This window comes from Schistocerca cancellata, chromosome 4 (genome assembly GCF_023864275.1).
Source record: "Schistocerca cancellata isolate TAMUIC-IGC-003103 chromosome 4, iqSchCanc2.1, whole genome shotgun sequence".
Lineage (NCBI taxonomy): Eukaryota > Metazoa > Arthropoda > Insecta > Orthoptera > Acrididae > Schistocerca > Schistocerca cancellata.
Window position 1 is genome coordinate 210,627,706 of NC_064629.1, and position 23,604 is coordinate 210,651,309.

The 23,604-nt window shown below is 42.8% G+C and overlaps 1 protein-coding gene across 1 annotated transcript in view; it reads right to left on the reverse strand.

Annotated features, from left to right (window-relative positions):
• LOC126183751 (protein obstructor-E-like) overlaps nt 1–23,604 on the reverse strand; it is an 88,992-nt gene that overhangs the window by 24,969 nt on the left and 40,419 nt on the right. Inside the window, exon 2 of the mRNA XM_049925973.1 lies at nt 14,971–15,225. Within this exon, the coding sequence (XP_049781930.1) occupies nt 14,971–15,225 (255 nt within the window). The remainder of the gene's footprint in view (nt 1–14,970; nt 15,226–23,604) is intronic.

Consider the following 23,604-nt stretch of genomic DNA (forward strand, 5'->3'; position numbering starts at 1 on the left):
ATTATGGATTTATGTAACCTTATTCATCCTTTTCCTAATTTTATGTAACCAACGGACATAATTCTAATTTTTAAGCCCCGTATACATATATTTCCTTTACATTCTCAAAATGAGCAAGACTATTGTGATTCTCACAGATTTACTCGATCTCTGAATGGACTAGGGGGGCTGCCTCAATATGTTACACAATGAAAAGTACCACTGTCAAGCAGCTCACAGTTATTTACAAAATTTAAATATAGATGTGGAGGTAGAAAATTACCGTGTACACTGCCAAGAGGGAAAACCTATGAACATTAGTAATTACTTGTTTGTTGTAGTTTTTCTGTGTGTATACAGGGTGTTTCCGTAAGGGCGTCCAAAAATTTAACAGGACATACAGGATGTTCTACTGAACAATTTGAGGTAGGGAACCTGAAGTCGGAGAAGCCAGCTTAAGGAGATATTAGGAATAAAATTACATTACTGTGTACTTTTTTATTTACATTAGTTACAGTTAACTGCAATTACAGTCATTGACACACTGAACGTACCATTTATACTGTATCTTACAAAACGTGCTGAAACTGATGGCCGTCAACCTCAATGTAAGCACGACATTGGCGAACAAGATTCTGATACACCCTGACAATTATCGCTGGTGTGTTTCGAATCACATCACAGGCAGCTACAAATCTGGCAACTAATTCCATCTCCGTGTCCGTTGAGATCTCGAAGTGACTTTAGGTATCCCTACATGAAATAATCAAGGGTATTCAGGTCAGGTGACCTCGCAGGCCATGGAATGGGACGTCCCCTTCCAATCCAGCGACCAGGAAATACAGTATTGAGATGATTGTGGACATCCACACTAAAGTGAGGCGGTGCACCGTCATGTTGTATCCACATCCTCTCACGAACAGCGAAGGGTACGTTCTCCAACAACTCAGATAGAACTCTTTGCACGAACCTCAAGTACAAGTGGTCATTCAAACGGCTAGGTAGAAGATAGGGCCCAATGAGATTGTCGTCTACAATGCCGGCCCTGATATTCGCTGCAAAACGAACTTGATGGTGTGACTCTACTACAGCGTGAGGGTTTTCTTCATCCCATAAATGGCTGTTCCTGCTGTTCGAAATATCATCACGATCAAATGAGGCCTCGTCAATAAACAGCAAGATCTGGAGGAAATTTGAGCCATTAACCCATTGTTGAAGCAACCACTGACACAATGCGACCCTTGCTGCAAAGTCAGTGACAAGCATTGCAAGTGATACGGGTTTAACTGTTGTTCGTGGAGTACTTCCACACGCTAGTATGTCCAGCGCCCATTTCACGTGCAATACGACGAGTACTTGTATGGGGGTCCGCTGAAACACATTCCAGCAATTCCTTTTCAAAATCGGTTGTGCGAATACAGGGCTATTACAAATGATTGAAGCGATTTCATAAATTCACTGTAGCTCCATTAATTGACATATGGTCACGACACACTACAGATACGTAGAAAAACTCATAAAGTTTTGTTCGGCTGAAGCCGCACTTCAGGTTTCTGCCGTCAGAGCGCTCGAGAGCGCAGTGAGACAAAATGGCGACAGGAGCCGAGAAAGCGTATGTCGTGCTTAAAATGCACTCACATCAGTCAGTCACAACAGTGCAACGACACTTCAGGACGAAGTTCAACAAAGATCCACCAACTGCTAACTCCATTCGGCGATGGTATGCGCAGTTTAAAGCTTCTGGATACCTCTGTAAGGGGAAATCAACGGGTCGGCCTGCAGTGAGCGAAGAAACGGTTGAACGCGTGCGGGCAAGTTTCACGCGTAGCCCGCGGAAAATTGGCTCATGCCAGAACTGGAGACCGACAGCGCCGACTTCATCTTTCAACAGGATGGTGCTCCACCGCACATCCATCATGATGTTCGGCATTTCTTAAACAGGAGATTGGAAAACCGATGGATCGGTCGTGGTGGAGATCATGATCAGCAATTCATGTCATGGCCTCCACGCTCTCCCGACTTAACCCCATGCGATTTCTTTCTGTGGGGTTATGTGAAAGATTCAGTGTTTAAACCTCCTCTACCAAGAAACGTGCCAGAACTGCGAGCTCGCATCAACGATGCTTTCGAACTCATTGATGGGGACATGCTGCGCCGAGTGTGGGAGGAACTTGGTTATCAGCTTGATGTCTGCCGAATCACTAAAGGGGCACATATCGAACATTTGTGAATGCCTAAAAAAACTTTTTGAGTTTTTGTATGTGTGTGCAAAGCATTGTGAAAATATCTCAAATAATAAAGTTATTGTAGAGCTGTGAAATCGCTTCAATCATTTGTAATATCCCTGTAGTCCTCATGTTGTCAGGTCCCTCGTTTCTTCTTTACAGTGAACCAGCATTCGTCGATCGAGAAAAATAAGCACTCGTTGTGGCGGATGATGTCTGTTAGGAAATCGTGCCCTGTACAAACTTTCAGCAGCCAGAGCATTGCAACGTACTTACCCATACGCAAGGTGCATGCCAGTTAGTTCTGTGAACTGTACCAATACTCCTCCGTCGTATGTATGTCTATGAATAGTACTGAGTAATGAAAGAGTCTGTCGTTGATTCATAGCACATTCTGTTATGGGACAAGTAAAGTATGTTATAGTCAAGTAAAGTAAACAAAAGCTGCATCATGACTTCCTGGTAATCAGGCTCGTCTTCCCTGTTTCCTTAGCCGGCCGGAGTGGCCGTGCGATTCTAGGCGCTACAGTCTGGAGCCGAGCGACCGCTACGGTCGCAGGTTCGAATCCTGCCTCGGGCATGGATGTGTGTGATGTCCTTAGGTTAGTTAGGTTTAAGTAGTTCTAAGTTCTAGGCGACTGATGTCCTCAGAAGTTAAGTCGCATAGTTCTCAGAGCCATTTGAACCATTTGAACCTGTTTCCTTACAGGAAATGAAGAATGTATATGTAAATAAACAGTGTAAATTTGTACGCACCCTTGTTGTAGATAAACCGCAAAATAGTAATGCTGCACAAAGCGGTAGATAAGATTACTTTCATATCTCCTTAAGCTGGCTTCTCCGACACCGGGTTCCCTACCTCAAATTGTTCAGTGGAGCATTCTCTATGTCCTGTTACATTTTTGCACGCTCTTACGGAAACATCCTGTAGGCGCTAGAAGAACGTGAACTTCTTGCTCGGAGTAGGCACTCGGATGTTGCCAGATGACCTGTTCGCCTTGCACAAAGGTTATCCAACTCTTCAAGGCCTCACCACTGCGTTGTCTCCGCAGCCGGCAACGTGCACACAACTTCCATCGTCCCTTGCACTCGGAGACCGAGCTAATATCCTCCAGTTTACTCTATAATCTTAGTTTCAGTCTTCTCTGATACTAAAATCTGTTGAAATAACTTTCAGCTTTTTGCCTAATGCAGACGTACTGTGGCCATTACAACGGGTAGCTTGTGTACTGCATCGGAACAATACACTTAAGAATCAGGTTAAAACACCGTCGGTAACCTGAATGTCATCTACTGCACGACTGTGAGAAATTCTGAAATGCGCTACTACAGCACAAGAAACATTGTATTATTGAACTCAGTACTCACAGATAATTAATATCGGTTGATTTAATAAGTCTTTCTACCCAACGAAAGTCTCAAAGACTACAGCGTTTGCACAAATCTTAAAATATTTTAAGAGCACGAGAGATCCAATTAAGATCTGAAACCTGTCTTCTACGATAAAAAGTTAAATTATGCTTTTACAAATACCGTGGATCCGGTGTAATTGCCCTGCAAAAGCTGTCTTGTATTTGCAGGACAAATCAATCAGTATATAATAAATTATCACTCAGCAATAATTAGTAATTAACTTTTCAATGCTGTGGTTTGGATTCTTGTAAAACTTTTAAAAGACGTCACAGTCGCCACTGATTGCAGAAATCTTTTATTTTCACTATTACAACTTGGGCCTTCAGGTCAGTATCAAGTGTTATACTACAGAAGACTGTGCTTTAAAGGCTCAGATACAACGACAACATGTGTACATACCAGAAGATTTTTGAAGTTTGACCAACTACTAGCCACCTGTATACCAGCTGGTATGGTAACAGTGAAATTAACTAATTTCTACAGTCAAAGTCGACTATGATGTCTTTTAAAACATAATTTGTAAGGTTTTCGCTCTAAATTTCTCCAAACTTAATCTAATCAATTGGACTCAGATTTCTTTTTATTTTGTTTCATTACTTTTATTTTGTCATTTTAGTATACTATTGCTGAATTTAGAACAATTTTTTACTAGCAACATTTAACGTTAGTTGGAAAGAAGTTTGGCTAAGGATCGAGTACGAAAACGGTCATAACATATTTAAGGGTCGATCCCAACACCCCGTAGAAGTGATTGTGAAAAACAACCGCAAATCTAAATCGGGAACACTGGACGGGGATTTGATCCCAATGCCTCTTGCAGCCAAGAGTTTTATCCACTGCATAACCTCGGCGAGTTTTTACGTAGGGGATTCGTTTTCTCTGCATCAAGAATCACTTTAGGCTAAATTTGCAGGCACGAAGCACGTGAAGAAACTGATGGTACAGATAGTAAAATTTCTGAAGTTCACTGTCAGTAACAGTTTTCAGTGGAACTGAACGAAAAGTATGGAGACTTTACCAATTACTGAAAATTACGTTGCTTAAGTCTAGGGCCGTGCTTGGAACGATTAGAATATCGGGAATATATCGCAGACCTCGCATTTTAAGTGGGCTTGACTACACACTGCCCACGGAAAGAGGAACAACTTATTCCTAATTTGATGGGGATGCATTTAAAAAGAAAATCGCAATGTGGAGGGGACAAATCCTGACAAACACAGTCCAGGTCTCCCAAGCTCACCAGAATTAAAGAAAACGTGAAGTCTGAAGAATTCACTGTGGCCTCGAAAGAATTTCCAGGATAATTTTCTAAACGTTTTTAGGCGACTGTCAATCTTACATCTGTTTTAGAGCTGTATTCCAGACCATTTGCTACTTCCGTTGGAAGCTCTCCCATGGATGCGCAGATGTAACTCACTGATCTGCAGTGTTATTCCCGCTTTAAAGGCAAATTTTTTACGTTACAGCTGTCCAGGTCATCTATATTGTTTTCCTCAGGTAGTGTTTCCACGTCTCCATAATGATGTTGGGAAAGTACTACAATACTTTGATCAACATATATGTGCGGAAGATCTTTATTCGATTATGAAACTAAATATGTAACGATTATGTTGAAACCTGATTTCGAAAACGTGGAAAACTGTCTCTGCCTGCGTTTTTGCCGACAATTTGTACCAGATAAAAATTACACTCCTGGAAATGGAAAAAAGAACACATTGACACCGGTGTGTCAGACCCACCATACTTGCTCCGGACACTGCGAGAGGGCTGTACAAGCAATGATCACACGCACGGCACAGCGGACACACCAGGAACCGCGGTGTTGGCCGTCGAATGGCGCTAGCTGCGCAGCATTTGTGCACCGCCGCCGTCAGTGTCAGCCAGTTTGCCGTGGCATTCGGAGCTCCATCGCAGTCTTTAACACTGGTAGCATGCCGCGACAGCGTGGACGTGAACCGTATGTGCAGTTGACGGACTTTGAGCGAGGGCGTATAGTGGGCATGCGGGAGGCCGGGTGGACGTACCGCTGAATTGCTCAACACGTGGGGCGTGAGGTCTCCACAGTACATCGATGTTGTCGCCAGTGGTCGGCGGAAGGTGCACGTGCCCGTCGACCTGGGACCGGACCGCAGCAACGCACGGATGCACGCCAAGACCGTAGGATCCTACGCAGTGCCGTAGGGGACCGCACCGCCACTTCCCAGCAAATTAGGGACACTATTGCTCCTGGGGTACCGGCGAGGACCATTCGCAACCGTCTCCATGAAGCTGGGCTACGGTCCCGCACACCGTTAGGCCGTCTTCCGCTCACGCCCCAACATCGTGCAGCCCGCCTCCAGTGGTGTCGCGACAGGTGTGAATGGAGGGACGAATGGAGACGTGTCGTCTTCAGCGATGAGAGTCGCTTCTGCCTTGGTGGCAATGATGGTCGTATGCGTGTTTGGCGCCGTGCAGGTGAGCGCCACAATCAGGACTGCATACGACCGAGGCACACAGGGCCAACACCCGGCATCATGGTGTGGGGAGCGATCTCCTATACTGGCCGTACACCACTGGTGATCGTCGAGGGGACACTGAATAGTGAACGGTACATCCAAACCGTCATCGAACCCATCGTTCTACCATTCCTAGACCGGCAAGGGAACTTTCTGTTCCAACAGGACAATGCACGTCCGCATGTATCCCGTGCCACCCAACGTGCTGTAGAAGGTGTAAGTCAACTACCCTGGCCAGCAAGATCTCCGGATCTGTCCCCCATTGAGCATGTTTGGGACTGGATGAAGCGTCGTCTCACGCGGTCTGCACGTCCAGCACGAATGCTGGTCCAACTGAGGCGCCAGGTGGAAATGGCATGGCAAGCCGTTCCACAGGACTACATCCAGCATCTCTACGATCGTCTCCATGGGAGAATAGCAGCCTGCATTGTTGCGAAAGGTGGATATACACTGTACTAGTGCCGACATTGTGCATGCTCTGTTGCCTGTGTCTATGTGCCTGTGGTTCTGTCAGTGTGATCATGTGATGTATCTGACCCCAGGAATGTGCCAATAAAGTTTCCCCTTCCTGGGACAATGAATTCACGGTGTTCTTATTTCAATTTCCAGGAGTGTATATTGTGTCTTCAATGCTCCAAAATTAATTAAAAGATGTTGAAAATTTCTTTTTTTAAAATCTATTTCGTTGAGAAATATGAAATGTGGAGCCAACTCGTATGCAGTGCGACTAAATACAGTGCGTTCCCTTGTTGTTTTGCGTGGCACTATCACAGCATAGGGCTACATTGATGTTTTAAGCACCATCTTGCGTACCACTGCTGAAGAGCAATTCGGGGATGGCGATTGCATCTTTCAGCACAATCGAGCACCTGTTACTAATGCACGGTCTGTGGCGGAATGGTTACACGACAATAAAATCCCTCTAATGGACTGGCCTGCACAGAATCCTGACCTGAATCCTATAGAACACCTTTGGGATGTTTTGGAACGCCGACTTCGTTCCAGGCCTCACCGACCCACATCGATACCTCTCCTCAGTGCAGCACTCCGCGAAGAATGGGCTGCCATTCCCCAAGAAAGCTTCCAGCACCTGATTGAACGTATGCCTGCGAGAGTGGAAGCTGTCAACAAGGCTAAGGGTAGGCCAACACCATACTTAATTCCAGCATTACCGATGGAGGGCGTCACGAACTTGTAAGTCATTTTCAGCCAGGTGTCCGGATACTTTTAATCACATAGTGTAGTAATTCACAATTGTTGTTGAAAAAGGAATACTTCCAATGGCTGGAGTATATTTTTCGTCACCAGACCCTTACTTCGTATTGACTATGATAAGTCAGAACTGTAAGTTATGAGCGACAAAACAATTCCACTGAAATGCACAATCTATTGGCGCGAAATACTGGTTTTATTTGCATACCAGAATATCTCAGTGGTCTATTGATGAAACTGATTTTTTTCGGTCTGTGGGTTATCTGAAAAGTATGTATTTTAACTCACGGAAAATAATGGATGCGTTTGTAGAGTAAAGAGACCACATAGTAAATGGTCAATATTTATGTGTACATTCTGTGAGCATCTAAGAGGCACTGGACTGTGCAGCAAGCTCGCCTGTAAACTAAATATAGTCGTATTGATACAAGAGAATATCAACAAAACAAACTGGCATTATCAGGCGGATATGAAGCAGCCATGGAACAAGGTAAAGTCATACCACTTTTATTTTCACAAGTCCGGCTTGGTCACATAGATTTTTTAAAAGAATTTGCAGACTAGTTTGGTGTTCAACTGTTGAAAACTGGAAGATTGTTAGACACAAGGTAGTTTTCGTCCAGTTTTCGTACAGTTTCAGGAGTCTGGGAGAAACACGACGTTCTTGCAAACCATTTTGTAGTAGCCAAAGAAGCAACACGTGATGCTTCGAACAGATCAAAGTATGAAGGCCACTCAGAAAACTGACATCGACATGCTTTGTTCTACATTTGGCGTTGACATGTTATGAACTTCAAGAACTTTCAGAAGTTAGTGAGAAGCTGCAACACCGAGATGTAGAGTTATTTCGGTCTAATAAGAAGACTTCAGATATTGGTTAACACATTTAATGCTAGGACAGGTAATCCGGGAACTTTTTATGAGCCAGCTGTGACATCTGTCAACAACAAAAAATTTGTGGGAATCAAACTCTTCGAAAACACTAAGGAACTGCCCATGAATCCTGTTGACTTTCATAACAATCTTTCAAAAGTCATTTAAATGAGAATGCTGGGTGGTGGAGATGCAGTTTTAGCCAATTCAGCCCGTAGAGTTGCCAAAAGCACTTGGTCCAAAGACATTACAACTATACTTCTGGGAAAAGATTGGTAGAGTCATTCGCAGTGGAACAAACTAGATACGATTAAAGCATTTCTTATGTTTTTGATAATTGTGAGAACTTTGATGGAAATCGTGAAAAAAAGTATGCCACAAATTTCCTTCCGTTGATAGCTATCATCAAGAAAATTTCAGTGTCATCTAGTTAACGTGAGAGAGCCTTCTCCCGAATCAATCTGATCATTACTGACGGTAGAGCCTCTCTGTTAACAAAAACTGTTTCTTCACTACTTTTTCTGAAGCTGAATGGCCCACCACTGACTCATTTTGACCCTGCAAAGTGCGTGGAATCTTGGCTGTTTCATAACGGCAGTCTGCTATAGACAACAGCAAGGCGACATATCAACGAAAACCTTTCAAAGGGTTCACCTTACTGCAATTTCATTTTTGTAACAGATCGTAAACAGAGAAATAATGTTTAAATTAATAAAACATGTAATAAGTGCTGGTTAGTACACATGGGAGTTTTATTTTTTATCAGTACCAATTTGAATTAATACTTTTAAAATGCACAGAAAAGTGTTAAAATAACGTTTATGAAGTCTACGAGTAAATATGAATAACACCCACCAGAAAGTTACAGTACTGGAACCTCATGTTTTACAAATCAAGTTACAAATCTGGTTCTGTCTTCCTACTTAATAGCACATTTGATTCTTTCCACAGTCCATTTAACGCCATCTATTCCACAAGTTATTCCTATTTCTCTAATCTCAAAACTTTCCCCAACGTCGTTTACAAATACGAGGCTTGTCCAGAAAGTAAGTTCTGATCAGTTGCGAAATGGAAACCACAGTGAAAACCCCATGAAGCTTTGCGCAGATGTGTTGGGTACTGTCTCTAGTATGACCGTCGATCGCATCAAGTCGCTCTTTTCAGCTGTGAGTGCCCTGAGAGCGAGTAAATGTGCCTAGAATAAACATGTCTCCCGCCAAGTAGGAGGGCCCACTGAGAGGCTTCGCCTTAATGAATGCAGCCCACCTAACACAACTGCTGCGCACTTCCTTCTTCATGGCAATTCTCAGCCGCACTCTGCAGGGGCAGTGAAGACGCTCCTGCAGCCTTTTCGATGGGAAGTGTTCGATCACACACAACACAGCCCTAATTGGCTTGTCCTGAGTATCATCTCTGTTCACATGAAACGCTGGATACGAAGGTAACACTTGGGCGCAGGCTACGCGCTATAGACCAGCGTAGAGAGTTATCATAAAGCACAGGCGGCTGCCTTCTATGACGGTGGTGTTGGAAATTTGGTATAACGCTCAGAAAAATGTCTAAGTCGGAACGGCGACTAGTAGAGAAGTATCTGGAAAGTTTAGCTAACTCTTGCAAATAAATGTTTCTGATTTTCACTGTGGTTTCCATTTAGAGACCGATCGGAACTTACTTTCTGGACAACCCTCGTACTTTTCTTTGTCATGTCAGTATTCTATGTACACTGTCATATTATGAGAAATCTCGAATTTTATAGTTTTATATAGTTCGTCAACAGTTTTCTAAACGTTATCTGTATACTTTGCTCTTAAGTTCACCTCAGCTGTGAATTCTACGCACTTCCTCTTCAGGCCTTATGTTGTCACGCCTAGACAAATACATTCTGTTTCTTCTATATTTATTTGGTCTTCTTGATTCTCGCCACTTTTCCTAGGCTGAGATGTAATACTTGATGTGATACGTCACAAGTCTGCGTAGTTAAATTCGATTCCCGAAGGTCACCGAAATTTTCCCCCTAATATTTGACTTTGGAGTAAGCTTCCATTAACTTCTGGTTTGTAATTGATTCTCTCTTTCTGACTGCTCAAAAATCTTCTAAAATTACGGGATGTGCCATACGCTACTCCGAAAACAACGAACACAATTACTTTGTTTTCTCCTCAGATTGTCTTCCTTTTAGAATGCTCTTGAGATAAAAAAGTTTTTCCACACACGACTTCCCATTTCTGCAACCTCTTTGATATTCAGCTAACTGCTAAACCAACTTTCATTGACCTTGTTTAATACGACATTGTAAAATTAATTACGAGGGCTATTCAGAAAGTGAGTAACGATCGATCGCGAAATGGAAACCACTGTGAAAATCGGACAAGGCATTTCACAGACGTTTTGGGCAGTGTCTCTAGTATGCCCGTCGATCGCATCAAGACGCCCTTTTCAGTTGTGAGCGCACTGTGAGCGAGTAAAGGTGCCTAGAACAACGATGTCTCCGCCAACTAGGAGTGCCCGCTGAAAGGCTTCGCCTTAATGAATGCAGCCCTCCTAACACAACTGCCACGCACTTCCTTCTTCATGGCAATTCTCAGCTGCACTCTGCAGGGGCAGTGAAGGTGCTCCTGCAGACTTTTCGATGGGAAGTGTTCGATCACCCACAACACAGCCCTAATTGCCTCGTCCTGAGTATCATCTCTGTTCACATGAAACGCTAGATTCGAAGACAACACTTGGGCGCAGGCTACGCGCTATAGACCAGCGTAGAGAATTATCGGAAAGCACATGCAGCTGCCTTCTATGACGATGGTGTTGGAAATTTGGTATAACGCTCCGACAAATGTCTAAGTCGGAGCGGCGACTATGTAGAGAAGTACCTGGTAGGTATAGCTAAATGTGGAAAGAAAACAGTTTTGATTTTCACTGTGGTGCCATTCTGCGACCGATCGTTCTTTACTTTCCGAACAACCCTCGTAGAAGGAACGGGTAGGAACACAAACCCTCGCCTGTCATTTGATTGGGTTTTCATCTGTTCTTTTTCCATTCGCACTATTTGATGAGACCAGTTAGCCACGCCACTCCAGGCCCTCGCATCTTTTGCCGATCACAGCGCGTATAGTGCTCCATGTAGCGAGATCATATGACCACAGATGACTCTTGCATGTAGTTCAACACATATTACAAGTCTGTGGATTTTGACTGCGCTTTTTTTCCTTCGTGTTTTGTCTCTACATAAAGAGTATTTCAGAACTCCTGTAACCCACTTCTGAGGGTTATATAGGGGACTCAGTAGATAAAGTTTTGACAACGATCACATGTCCAGAAACGTACAGTTTGTATTTAAAATAACTTTGAAGACTGGGTCACGGTACGCACACAGCGAAAACAAAGAGCTCTGATCCGTGTGCCGTGTGCTGTAAAAGACCCCATAGTATGGATAATGATTCGAATACTCGTCGCCATGTTGTCTTCTCCGAGAATAAGCACCGCAGTCAACCCTGTAGTTGTGAACGTACCAGTTCCTCGCAGACATTATTGTATTCAGATGGAATGCGATGTCCTAATTATTTCAGAAGGGACTGACGATGGCATCCTCTTCTCAGTTTGTGTACGTATCGTAAAGCGGGAGATTTGAAAGCAATCTGATCTTCAAACTTATAGGAAGCAGTGAAATGAAAACCGGACACAGGCTACAACGGGACCATGCAATGGTTCCATTCAAAAGTAATCATCACACGCGTTAAGACATGTACCCCACTGCGAGACGAGGCGACCAATTCTTGTTTCGTAGGAAGCGGTCAGCCGCCAACGGATCCACAACCGCGCCCATTCTTGCACATCCTCGTCCAACTGAAACCAACGTCCACGTATATCTCTTTCTTCGGGTCGCCAAAGATGTAAAAAGCAGACGGTGAAAGATCCGGGCCATCCCTAAGGATGTTGCAGTGTTTCCCGACCAAATGGCCGAAGCGTAGCCTTCGTCTGATTGGCAGTGTTTGGATCGGCCTTTATCGTGCAACAGGATGATTCAGTCCGACAGCGCGAGGAGAACTGGCAAAGCCAGAACTCGAAACATCCCACATCTACCCCGCCAAAGGAATTCAGAGCTGTTCACACAAGTTCCAGTAAGGTCATGATGACCTTCTTCTTCGACTGCAGGTGCCCTCTGCTCTTAAAGTTCCTCGAGATCTGAACCACAATCAGAGTGCAGCGCTATGAAGGCACTTTGCAGAAACTGCGACGCCCCATAGAGTCCAAAAGCCCAGGAATGCTGTCGGACGGAATTATCCTGGTGCACAATAACTCTCCCCCCCCCCCCCCCTCCCATTGCCAATCGGACGAAGGCTACGCTTCAGCGATTTGGTTTGGAAACACTGCAGCATCCTCCGCACTGTCTGGATCTATCACCGTGTGGTTTTCACATCCTTAGCAACCTGAAGAAAGATATGCGTGGACATCGGTTTCAGTCGGACGAGGAAGCGCGACAGTGGGTCCGCTTTCGGATGAGTCAGCGACCAGCAGCTTTCTACGAAAAAGCAATTGATTGTCTCCTCTCCCAGTGGGATAAATGCCTCAACGGGTGTGGTGAATACTTTCGAGTAGAACTACTCCATGGTCTCATTGTAGCGGATGTTTGATTTTCATTTGGCTGCCCCTCATTTCTTACATCCAGACCATAGATTTCTGGAGAGTGATTGATTATCAAAGCTTTATTTACCAAGTCCCCTCTACAACCACTAGAATCTTGCAACAGATATGGTGAAACAGCATGTCTAGTAGTCTGAGCCTTCGTTACTATCGCTTTTGTGGCTAAGATGCAATTATAGGTCTTTTAAACTTTGTTTTAGATAGTAGTTCAGTACAGAGTGATACGTCAGACGCTGGGAGAAATTTTTCTTCTGTAGTAAACAAGGATGACCATGATTCTAGTGATGAAAAAGTTAAGAAAAGTATGAGATATATTTTTTCGTATTCTGGAGATACGCATATTATATACCTTTATTGTGTATCAAAACTCACGTGGCAGATGAAGAAAACGTTCTCAGATTTTCGTATAAACATGTCAGAATAAGTATTACAATAGTGCAACTCCCAGAATCCTCGTCCATTTACAAGCAATGGACTAAGGACTCATTTGCCGATGAATATCCCAGCAGCTGTAAAGAAGAAGAGTCCATCAAAGCGTTGCACGATGTGCCATGTGGCGCAACGGGGAAAATGATATGAAGTTGGTTGACAATGAAAAAAAGAAGTTGTGTTTTTTTTTTTCATTTACGAGAATGTCTGTAAATGATCAGCACCAAAACGTGATTCTGAACTTATATAGACAGTACGTATAGAGTTTTTAAAGTAAGGGTATCAAATTTGAATGCAGAACAGTATTTGTTTATTATACAGAGAGGTACAAAAAATGTATTCACTGTTTAAAAGTCCATAAGTGGCAAACTAATTGACGGAGTTGTCTCATCTTTGGTAGTGTAATAGTTTGTAGTTCCGGCAATCGCCACACAAGCGTTGTATTGCGTTGTTTTGTTTTGTCAGATGACAGTCGCCAGATAGTCAGCGTTTTGTTCTTAGTTGCACCTAGTTACTCGAGTAAACATGGCTGGCGCAAGGCTTACATTCGATGAAAGGAAGTCAGTTTTGAAGTGGTATTTTAAGTACGAAAACATTAATGAGGTTCAACGGCAATGGCGAAATGAGTATCAAACAGAGCCACCGACACGTTTAACGATTCGTCGCATTCGAGACAAATTTGAAGCCGAAGGCTGTGTTAAAGATGTACACAAACAACGATCTGGACGACCTGTAGCAGTAACAAGTCCAGCTAACTCCCCTCGTGTGTTACAACAATTCACTCGCTCACCACAGAAGTCTGTGAGACGGTGTGCTCGTGAAACTGGAGTGAGTCGCTCAAGTGTCCGGCGAATTTTGAAGACAGCAAAGTGGAAGTGCTACATCCCACAGTTACCGGTGAGGTGTACCTCCAGAGGCTTCAGACATCCATTTTACCTGCCATCCGAGACTTGTATGGAGACGGAACAGTTTACTTCCAACGAAATGGTGTGCCAGCCCACTACCAAAATCGTGTTAGGGCGTATCTCGACGAAAATCTACCAGGAAGATGGATAGGCCGTAGAGGTGCTGTGTGTATCCACCACATTCGCCAGACCTAACTCCTCTGGACTTTTACCTGTGGGGAACACTAAAGGACGTCGTTTATCGACAAAAGCCACGCACATTGGATGAACTTCGAGAATCCATCGTACATTCATGTGCAAATATCCAACTGAAGACGTTGCAGTCGGTAGTTCGTGCTGCAGTTCGGCAGGATCGTTTGTGTGTGGATGTTAATGGTGACCATTTAGAACACCTACAGTGATATCGTTATGTTGGACTTTAAGTTACACTTTCACCAAAAGTGAGACAATTCCGTCGATTAGTTTGCAAGTTATGGACTTTTAAACAGTGGATACATTTTTTTGGACCCCTCTATATACCTTTTTAAAATGTATGTCTTCACATTTGCTGACTGTGATCCTATTTAAATCTAACAGGTTACCGGCACGTCACTTAAACCTGATACGAAAGGATTGGAGCGAGCGTATGAGTGTGTATTTCCAGTCTCCAGGGATTTCTGTTCATTCTTTTTTTCAGAATTTGAATTGTAAATCGCTACATCTGAAATTTGAGTGCAGAATTGCTATGATTGCTGCATATGATGATGGAAGTTTCGTAACAACGTAAAGGAATGCCACAAGAGCAGTCTGTACACAACTTACGGAGTTCCGGCCTTTTGGAACAGTCGATGTTGAAGGGCAGGTCGCACTTCTCCTGATCGGGGCTGTAGTCGTTGAAGACCATGCCGTCGGGGCAGAGCTTCTCGGTGATGGCGCCGTCGCGGCAGTCGTAGTACTTGTCGCACTGGTAGGCGTCTGCGAAGTAGCCGTTCGGCTCGGGGCACTCGTCCGCCAGTTCGCCTTCCGCCGCGGGCGCCGCCGTCGTCGGCTTCTTGCGCGACTGCGCCGCGCTCCCACCTGCAACACACACACACTCGTACTTCCTGTGCCTTGTCTCATGCACATAAACTCACACTAACTGCTAGGCATACACTTAACACAGCGTGGGAAAAGTAAGACTCCCAGAACATATTTCACGCTCCTTAGCGTCGGCAACACCACTCCCATCATCCACATCTGGGGCACACGATGTAAGTCGGGTTGCCTATCTTAGGTGCATGAAATATTTTCCGGCCAGTTTTACGAGGGCTATTCGGGAAGAAAGATCCGATCGGTCACGAAATGAAGACCACTGTGAAAATCAAAAATGTTTTGTTTGCAACAGTTTGCTACATATTCCAGCTATTCCTCTACATAGTCGCTGTTCCGACTTACAAGGGGAGCCCATCACGTTGGGATCATAGATTTACTTCAAACTTTGTATAACTTTAGTAAACCATTAAAACAACATAATGTGCAAATAGTAAGGTGTACTACTCCGGCAGTACCGAGGAAACGACTAGAGAAATTATGCTCGTCTATTATGTAACTCATGCATATGTGCGTAGGTGTCGGAAGTTAGATTTCACGGTGGTCAACTTTCGAACTCACTCAAACTCAATTTTTAACCGATACTTTTTTCATCACTGGCCATATTATTTAATTTATATGACATTTGAGAGGTAATATAATTTCAAAAACCACGTGTATTTGCATGGAGTTTTAGTGAATTTCATGTTATTTGACTACTAACTATTTTTAATTAAATTTAATTATTAGAACAAACATGTTTATAACTATCGACAAGGAAATGAAGAAACGCCTAAAGTTTTCCTGAAAATGTATTCCAGATGTGATTTGCGAAATCCTATATACATGCAATCTATTGAGGTACTCGAAACTACTTTGCACCTCGACTCTTCGAGCTGGAGGCAGGCCCCATTTGGAAGTTAACACGCTTAGCGGTGAGACGTTGCTAATGTAGCAAGAACGAATAGTGTAGGTGCAAATTTTTCGAATATCACAGGATTTACACTTGTACTACAAAAATTAAGATTTGAGCAGGAGTCGAACCGTCAATCCGTACTCTTTCGTCTTACGAAGCTCGAACACTAACCACTTCACCACGTCCAGCACCTACGCACAGATACATCAGTTACATAATAGACGCGTAAAACTTCTCTTGCGATTTTCCCGAAATTGCCAGAGTAATACACCTTACTATTTGCACATTATGTTGTTTTAATTGCCTACTAAAGGTGTACAAAGTTTTAAGTAAATCCGCGATCCAAACGTCGTGGCTTCCCCTTGTTAGACATTGTTCCAACAAATCGTCACAGAAGGCAGCCGCCTGCGCTAAAAGTCAATTCTCTATGCTGGTCTACAGCTCGTTGTCTGTCCCAAAACGTTGTCTTTATAACCAGCGGTTCACGTGAGAAGATATGAAACTCATGGGGAGACGATTACGGGCTCTATTTTGGGCGATCAAACATTTCCCGTCGATGACGCTGCAAAACATTTGCCATCGATAATGCTGCACGGGCTTCTTCGTTGCCCCTGCAGAATGGGACCGAGAATATTGTCACGAAGAAGGACACGCATAACAGTTGTGTTATGTGGGCTGCATGACATCAGGCGAAATCTCTCACCAGGCCCTTATACTTTGCGGGTGACACTATTTATCTAGACATCTTTACGTGCCCACTTTGCCCCATAACTGAAAAGAGTGATGTGACGCGATCGACGGGCATACTAGAGACTGCCCAACACATCTGTGCAAAGCTTCATCGGATTTTCAACGTAATTTCCATTTCGAGCCCAAGAGGACCTTATTTTCCAAATAGCCCTCGTATTTTGTCTACCCTCTATAATAACAGATCAGAGTTCAAGAAGGTGCTATACGGCACAAGAAAACCACTAGTGTTTACTATAGAAACGCCAAGGCTGCTGCCTAAAATTATGCTCAGATGATTCTGCTTTTGGACAAAACTTTCAGTGAAAGTATTTGGAAAACTGTCTACATATAATGGATTAATTATTTCTAATTGTCTTCTTGTATTGAAGCATCGTTAGTGTTGTTACCCCACAAAATTTTCCAAACTAATATTTACATAACTAAGTAGGATGAGAACAATTTGTGGGCATACACATCTTTAGCGCAGTGCTTATCCTCGACTTACATCCTGCCGGTCGTTCTTTTACTCTCTCAGTTGTGTCCTCATTTTTACATGGATAGCGACAAGTCTATGGTCGTTTTTAACATTTATCCTCATTGTTGTGGTGTAACAGCATGAATGTAGCCAACGTACGAATTCTCTGATTTAATTTTTTGGTTTATGATTAATTCCTCTATCGGTTCTGTACGCGTGTTTGACATTTGTAATTCACGTGGCAATATGTGTCGTTGGAGGAGCGTGTATGCGATGTTCGTCGTACTTCAGTGTATTTTGTTGCTGCTCTGATCTATAGTTGTTTGCCAGTTAGTCTCATGTTCCACGAATCATTTGTACGATTAATTGTAATGATATGGAACGAGTTACTTTACATTCACACTACGCAGTTACGTATAAATGGGCCTACATGATGACCATTAACAAGGTTTTTTTTTTCAGTGTGGATGTGATGTAGTAATTCCTACCCACGACCCTTTACAAATCACAAAACTTAAAGTTCTTCTACGGAGTAGAAGGAGTTGTTAAAAAGAACCTTTTCAATTTGTTTCCAAAACAGACATTTTATATCATTAGATAAGTGATCAAAAATTTTTCTGCCAGTATTGTTGGTTGGTTGATTGATTGATTTGAGGGAGGCGACCAAACGGCGAGGTCATCGGTCCCATCGGATAAGGGAAGGAAATCGGCCGTGTCATTTTGAAACGAAACATCCCGGCATTTTCCAGAAGTGATTTAGGGAAATCACGGAAAATCTAAATCAGGATGGCCGGACGCGGGGTTGAACCGTTGTCCTTCCGAATGCGAGTCCAGTGTGCTAACCACTGCACCATCTCTCTCGGCGCCATCATTGTACTCCCCTTTCTGTGCTAAAGACAATCTTAATGTGGAGTAATGAATGTGAGTTTTTTTTTCTTTTGATATTGTAATTATGTACATCAGTCTGCTTTCTGAACTGCAAGGGGTTGATTTGTTATTGGCAGCATTGTGAGAGTCTGATGTGTCTGTATCGTTGCGTCATTCATCTGCTAGGACTTAAGTTTGTGGTGCTGCCACTGTCAGTTGGTTAGCAACTCAACGTTTCTGTTCGACATTCCCTCTGAGCATGCTTAATTTTTCTTGACGAGTATTCACATTTTGTTTGTTTTCTATTTTGAGAATGACCACAGTAGTTTTTTAGTTTCTTAGTGTGTACTTAGGGTCGTGAAGGTTCAAATGTTCAAATGTGTGTGAAATCTTATGGGACTTAACTGCTAAGGTCATCAGTCCCTAAGCTTACACACTACTTAACCTAAATTATCCTAAGGACAAACACACACACCCATGCCCGAGGGAGAACTCGAACCTCCGCCGGGACCAGCCGCACAGTCCATGACTGCAGCGCCATAGACCGCTCGGCTAATCCCGCGCGGCCGGTCGTGATGGTGCTCAAAGAATGTAGAGAGGTTACTATTCAATTTATAGGCTATTTTATGTTCAGTGTTCCTGGTCATTAAACCATTTTATCTAACACCACAGATATTACAGCTTAATTGATAAATGCCTGACTTTTTTATTTGTGAATTGATGATCAGGGCTTTATGTCTTGGGTGATACATGTTCTTAATGTTTTGTTAGACTTCTACGCTATAAATTATATTAATCTGGTTTTCTGAAGGTGTTTTCTCCTCTGTATTTGACTTTGTGTTCATATATTAGTTTCTGAAGTTCTGTTTGGTTTATTTTCGTCTGTACCTTGTGTTCAACTCGTAAGTGCACACCACTACGTCAAATTGCTCTGAACTGACAGTTCATTTATAAAGGTCCGAATTTAATTAAGCAATCGCTTCTAATTCTATTTTTTAATATCTAATTTTTAGTGCTCTTTGGAAACATATTCTCACTTGCTATTTTAGATCATATGGAGAGGTTAATTAGACTGGCTAACGGAACAAATAAGAAGCTCACACAATAAGGTTGGCAAGTGCTAAGCATACAGTACAACCAGAAACACTATGACCCCACCAAAAAAAAAAAAAAAATAACTTTTACTCATTTAAGTTTCATGTACCGTATTAAATTTCTTCTTGCCTTTTATGGTCAAGTTTTGTTAGAGCAATATCTTTAAAATAGAACGACCGTAAAATTTTAGGCATGTGTTACACATTACAAAATCATTTGCCTAGAACAAATCAAATCAAAAAGATGCACGAAAAGTGAGGTACACAGTGAAATAAATAGGTGAATGTTTGTCTAGGTTATACAGTACTCGTCAATAGAAGTGTCAGCACTACCAGCTATTTCAGAAGCAGCTGCCTACGTAACCGCAATGTAGGTATTAGGATTCGATACCTTGGCCTGTCAGATTTTACTTACGACAGATCTTCCCTAAATGACAGTATAAGAGTGACACTGGTTTCGTCTTGTCCGCTCGGGAATCGATGACAGAAGTTAGCAGGCTATGAACGCAGGCTTCTCATGTAAGTACTCAGCACAATATTAATATTGTTATGTCTATCTACAACGATATGTCACTTCGTGATTGCTTAATGTCTGCTGGAACCTTCACAAGAGGCAAAAGCTTATATTCTCCGAAGAAATACATGCTAGTCGATATCTATCGAGATCGACACTGTGTGCACAAATCTCAGCAGAGATCAGCACTGCAGAAATTAGCTCATTGTTTCTAAACTCCTATCGGAATTCCAGTCTACTCTATATGTTGTTATTTAATAACTATACTTACAGCTACATGAAAATATTGTGTCTCGGTAGGTCAGTTACTTGTGTGTAAGGTCTGGAGCCCTAAGCTAAGGTCTTCGATTTCCAGGTGATATAAATGTTTTCTTCTTGCACCTTACGTGACTTTTACCTCTGCCAGTACTTTATGAACGTCGATATATGGTTCACAGAACCATTGTTTTAATTGTACGTGATGCCCTACGTCCCATCATAAATGACTGAGTGATCTGGTTGACAAGTAGGAGACCACTTTCAAAAGCGCCGTGCATAATAAAGCATGGAAAAATTCAAACCGAGCTTAGGCTTCAATATTTCTAATTCGTACCCACGGTAGAAAATGTAGATCATGGCACACTCTTTTAAAATCCGGTTAGCTCGTCAAAATCCAGTCAGGGACCTTTCGAAATGGTCAAATTAGTTGGTAGCTTACAAATGCGTCCAAGTCGCTGATATATGGAAGAAGGTTGGAACACATTAGGCTGAACGAGTTTTGTCTCATGGAGGCATTTAAACGTAGTGAGTCAGAGGACTTGTTCCAGCAACGTTGAAATATCCGGTTTTTATACAAACTACGAGAAACGGCTACAGAGATGTTGGTGCCATTGCGCGCAACATAAATATGCGTTTACGAACGATTCTAACGCTTTCTGGATAAAGAGGAAACTGTTTATGCTCTATGTCGGTTCAGTCGCCTACAAGAAAAACAAACAACTTCAACTGGCACAATGCTGGCACAAAAACGGTAACAGTCTCTGAAATTGGAAATCAGCCAGAACAGTATTAACGCTGTCATCCACAACAATTTGTGCAAGCAGAAAATCTGTTCAATATTTGTGCAGCACAAATTGACTGACGAACAAAGACATTACGGCAAGGAACTGTTGGAGTTTCTACTGAACGTGAGTTCCATCTTTCCTGCAAAACGCCTGGAGCTATTAAATTGACCTGGCTTTTATGCGACATTCAGTGCAAAGGAGTCCACTGACTTCTTCCCGTCCCAAAACAGGGGTGACTCCAGAACTCCAGCATAAGAAGAATATTGCCCGAATTTTTGACAGCAGTGAGATGATCCTCTAACAGTTCCCGATACCAAATTATCGACACCGAATAGTTGCTGAAACGCATATGGTGTGTTCGACCAAACTGCGGTGTCGTTCACAACACCCGGCCGCTCGGTGTGAGCCACGTTTTTAATTTCTTGTCTAACTCGTCCAGAACTGTTCTTGAACATATACCGTATTCACCAGACCAGACACTCACAAGGTACTTTCATCCCCTGCCTAAAATATTCTGGAAGCCACACATTTTGCAGAGATACAGAATAATCAAAATATGTGACATCAGTGCTTTGGTGGTTTCCAAAAGAAGCGTTCCCTCACATTTTATAACGACTTTAAAAATGTTGTCAAAGATGTTTTAGGTGGTATAATGGTTTCATATTTGTATATTATGTTTCTTGTGTATTATGATACAACTGATCTAACTTTCATGTCGCACTTCCTATTGTACTCGAGTTATGAGTCAGATGTGCCAGCTACCAGTATTTAAAAATGTAGACTGCATTTCATTTGGTGAAGGTCTTGCCACTGACCCTGATGCTGGTGCTGCTAGAATTCAAAAAGAGTTTCAGTTAGGATCAAGTTTCTGAAAGCTTTATAATATGGCATAATTATTTCGCATTTATGCAGTTCAGGCAGTGGCATACGTCGTGGGCAACAAAATTAATATACAGGTAGTATTTCTGTCAGAGATATGGGTTATTTATCCCAGTTGGTTCGTGCTTTCCCTTTCCGCATTCCTCTCCATTTAGAACACAAAAATTTCTTCGTATTCGTCACTCTTGTTTCTTCTTTTGTGAATTAGCTGAGGAAGAAAGAGAGAGACGCAGAGAGAAATGACCCAGAGCTGATGCCCGTAAAAATACGAAAGAAGAGCGTAAATTCTAATAGATTCCCCGCTCTACACTGAGCTGACAAAAGTCATTGGATACCTCCTAACATAGTGTCGGACTCCTTTTTCCGGTGTAGTGCAGCAACTCGACGTGGCACGGACTCAACAAGAAGTTCAAAATCACCTGCAGAAATAATGAGCCACGCTGCCTCTGTCGCCGTCCATAATTGCGGAAGTGTTGTCGATGCAGAATTTTGTGCACTAAGTGATCTCTCGCTAATGTATCGCCGGCCGGGGTGGCCGAGCGGTTCTAGGCGCTACAGTCTGGAACCGCGCGACCGCTACGGTCGCAGGTTCGAATCGTGCCTCGGGCATGGATGTGCGTGATGTCCTTAGGTTAGTAAGGTTTAATTAGTTCTAAGTTCTAGGGGACTGATGAACTTCGAAGTTAAGTCCCATAGTGCTCAGAGCCATTTGAACCATTTGATAATGTCCCATAAATGTTCGAAGGGATTCATATCGAGCGATATGGGTTGCCAAATCATTGGGCCGAGTTGTCCAGAATGATCTTCAAACCAGTCGCGAACAATTGTGTCATCGATAAAAATGCCATCGTTGTTTGGCAACGTGAAGTCCATAAATGGCTGTAGATGGTCTCCAAGTAGCTGATCACAACAATTTCCAATCAATGATCGGTTCAGATTGACCAGAGGACCCAGTCCATTCCACGTACACACAGCCCACCCCATTATGGAGCCAGCTTGCACAGTGCTTCTATTGAAACAATATACCCTATCTTACCAGTTTCCGTCACTGGCATTTCCATATTCCATGTCATCATATCTCCAGTATCGGATGATTTTGAAAAGGGCTACTTAAGTGCAAAATTAATATTTTTGTTATTGTTAATATATGTTATTATTAATATTAAGAGTCACTATTATTATTAGATACGTTGGCAGTTACAATTTTCTCGGATGTGTACATAACTGAACCACAAGTACATAAAGAAATTGAGAAGTTTGGTAAACAATTTCTTGCAACTTTTTTATATGTATGTTCCTCTTCGCTGTCGGGCTCCCCTGGTCGGATAAAATAAGTAAATAAATAAATACCCCATCCGGCCATCCAGATTTTGGGTTTCCGTGGTTTCCTGAAATCGCTTAAGATAAATGCCGGGATGTTTCCTCTGTAAAGGACACGGCCGATGTTCTTCGACATACTTCCCCAGTCCCAGCTTGTACTTCGTCTCCAATGAACTTGTTGTCGATGGAACTGTACACCCTAATGTTCCTTTCTTCCTTTCTAAACGCCTCCTTACAGTGGGCGTCAGCAAGAAGAAATGAAACTTTTTTGTGTTTTATGTTTCAGTCTTAAATCATGTTAAGAAGATACCCATGTCGCGGATTCACAGCTGCTTCCTCTCTAGTATAATCCAAACGGTATATTGCAGGAAGATCCCGTAGAACGAGATGTTAATTAATGCATACGGGTTTAAGAAAGGTCAGACGACGTGACATTCGGAAAGATCAAGGCAAACGAGCAAGTGTCGCCCGAAATGGCAAAGCAAGCTCGAGTACATCCGCAATTAAAAATTGACAGAGTCTACTAATTTATCTTCCTTGTACTACAGAAA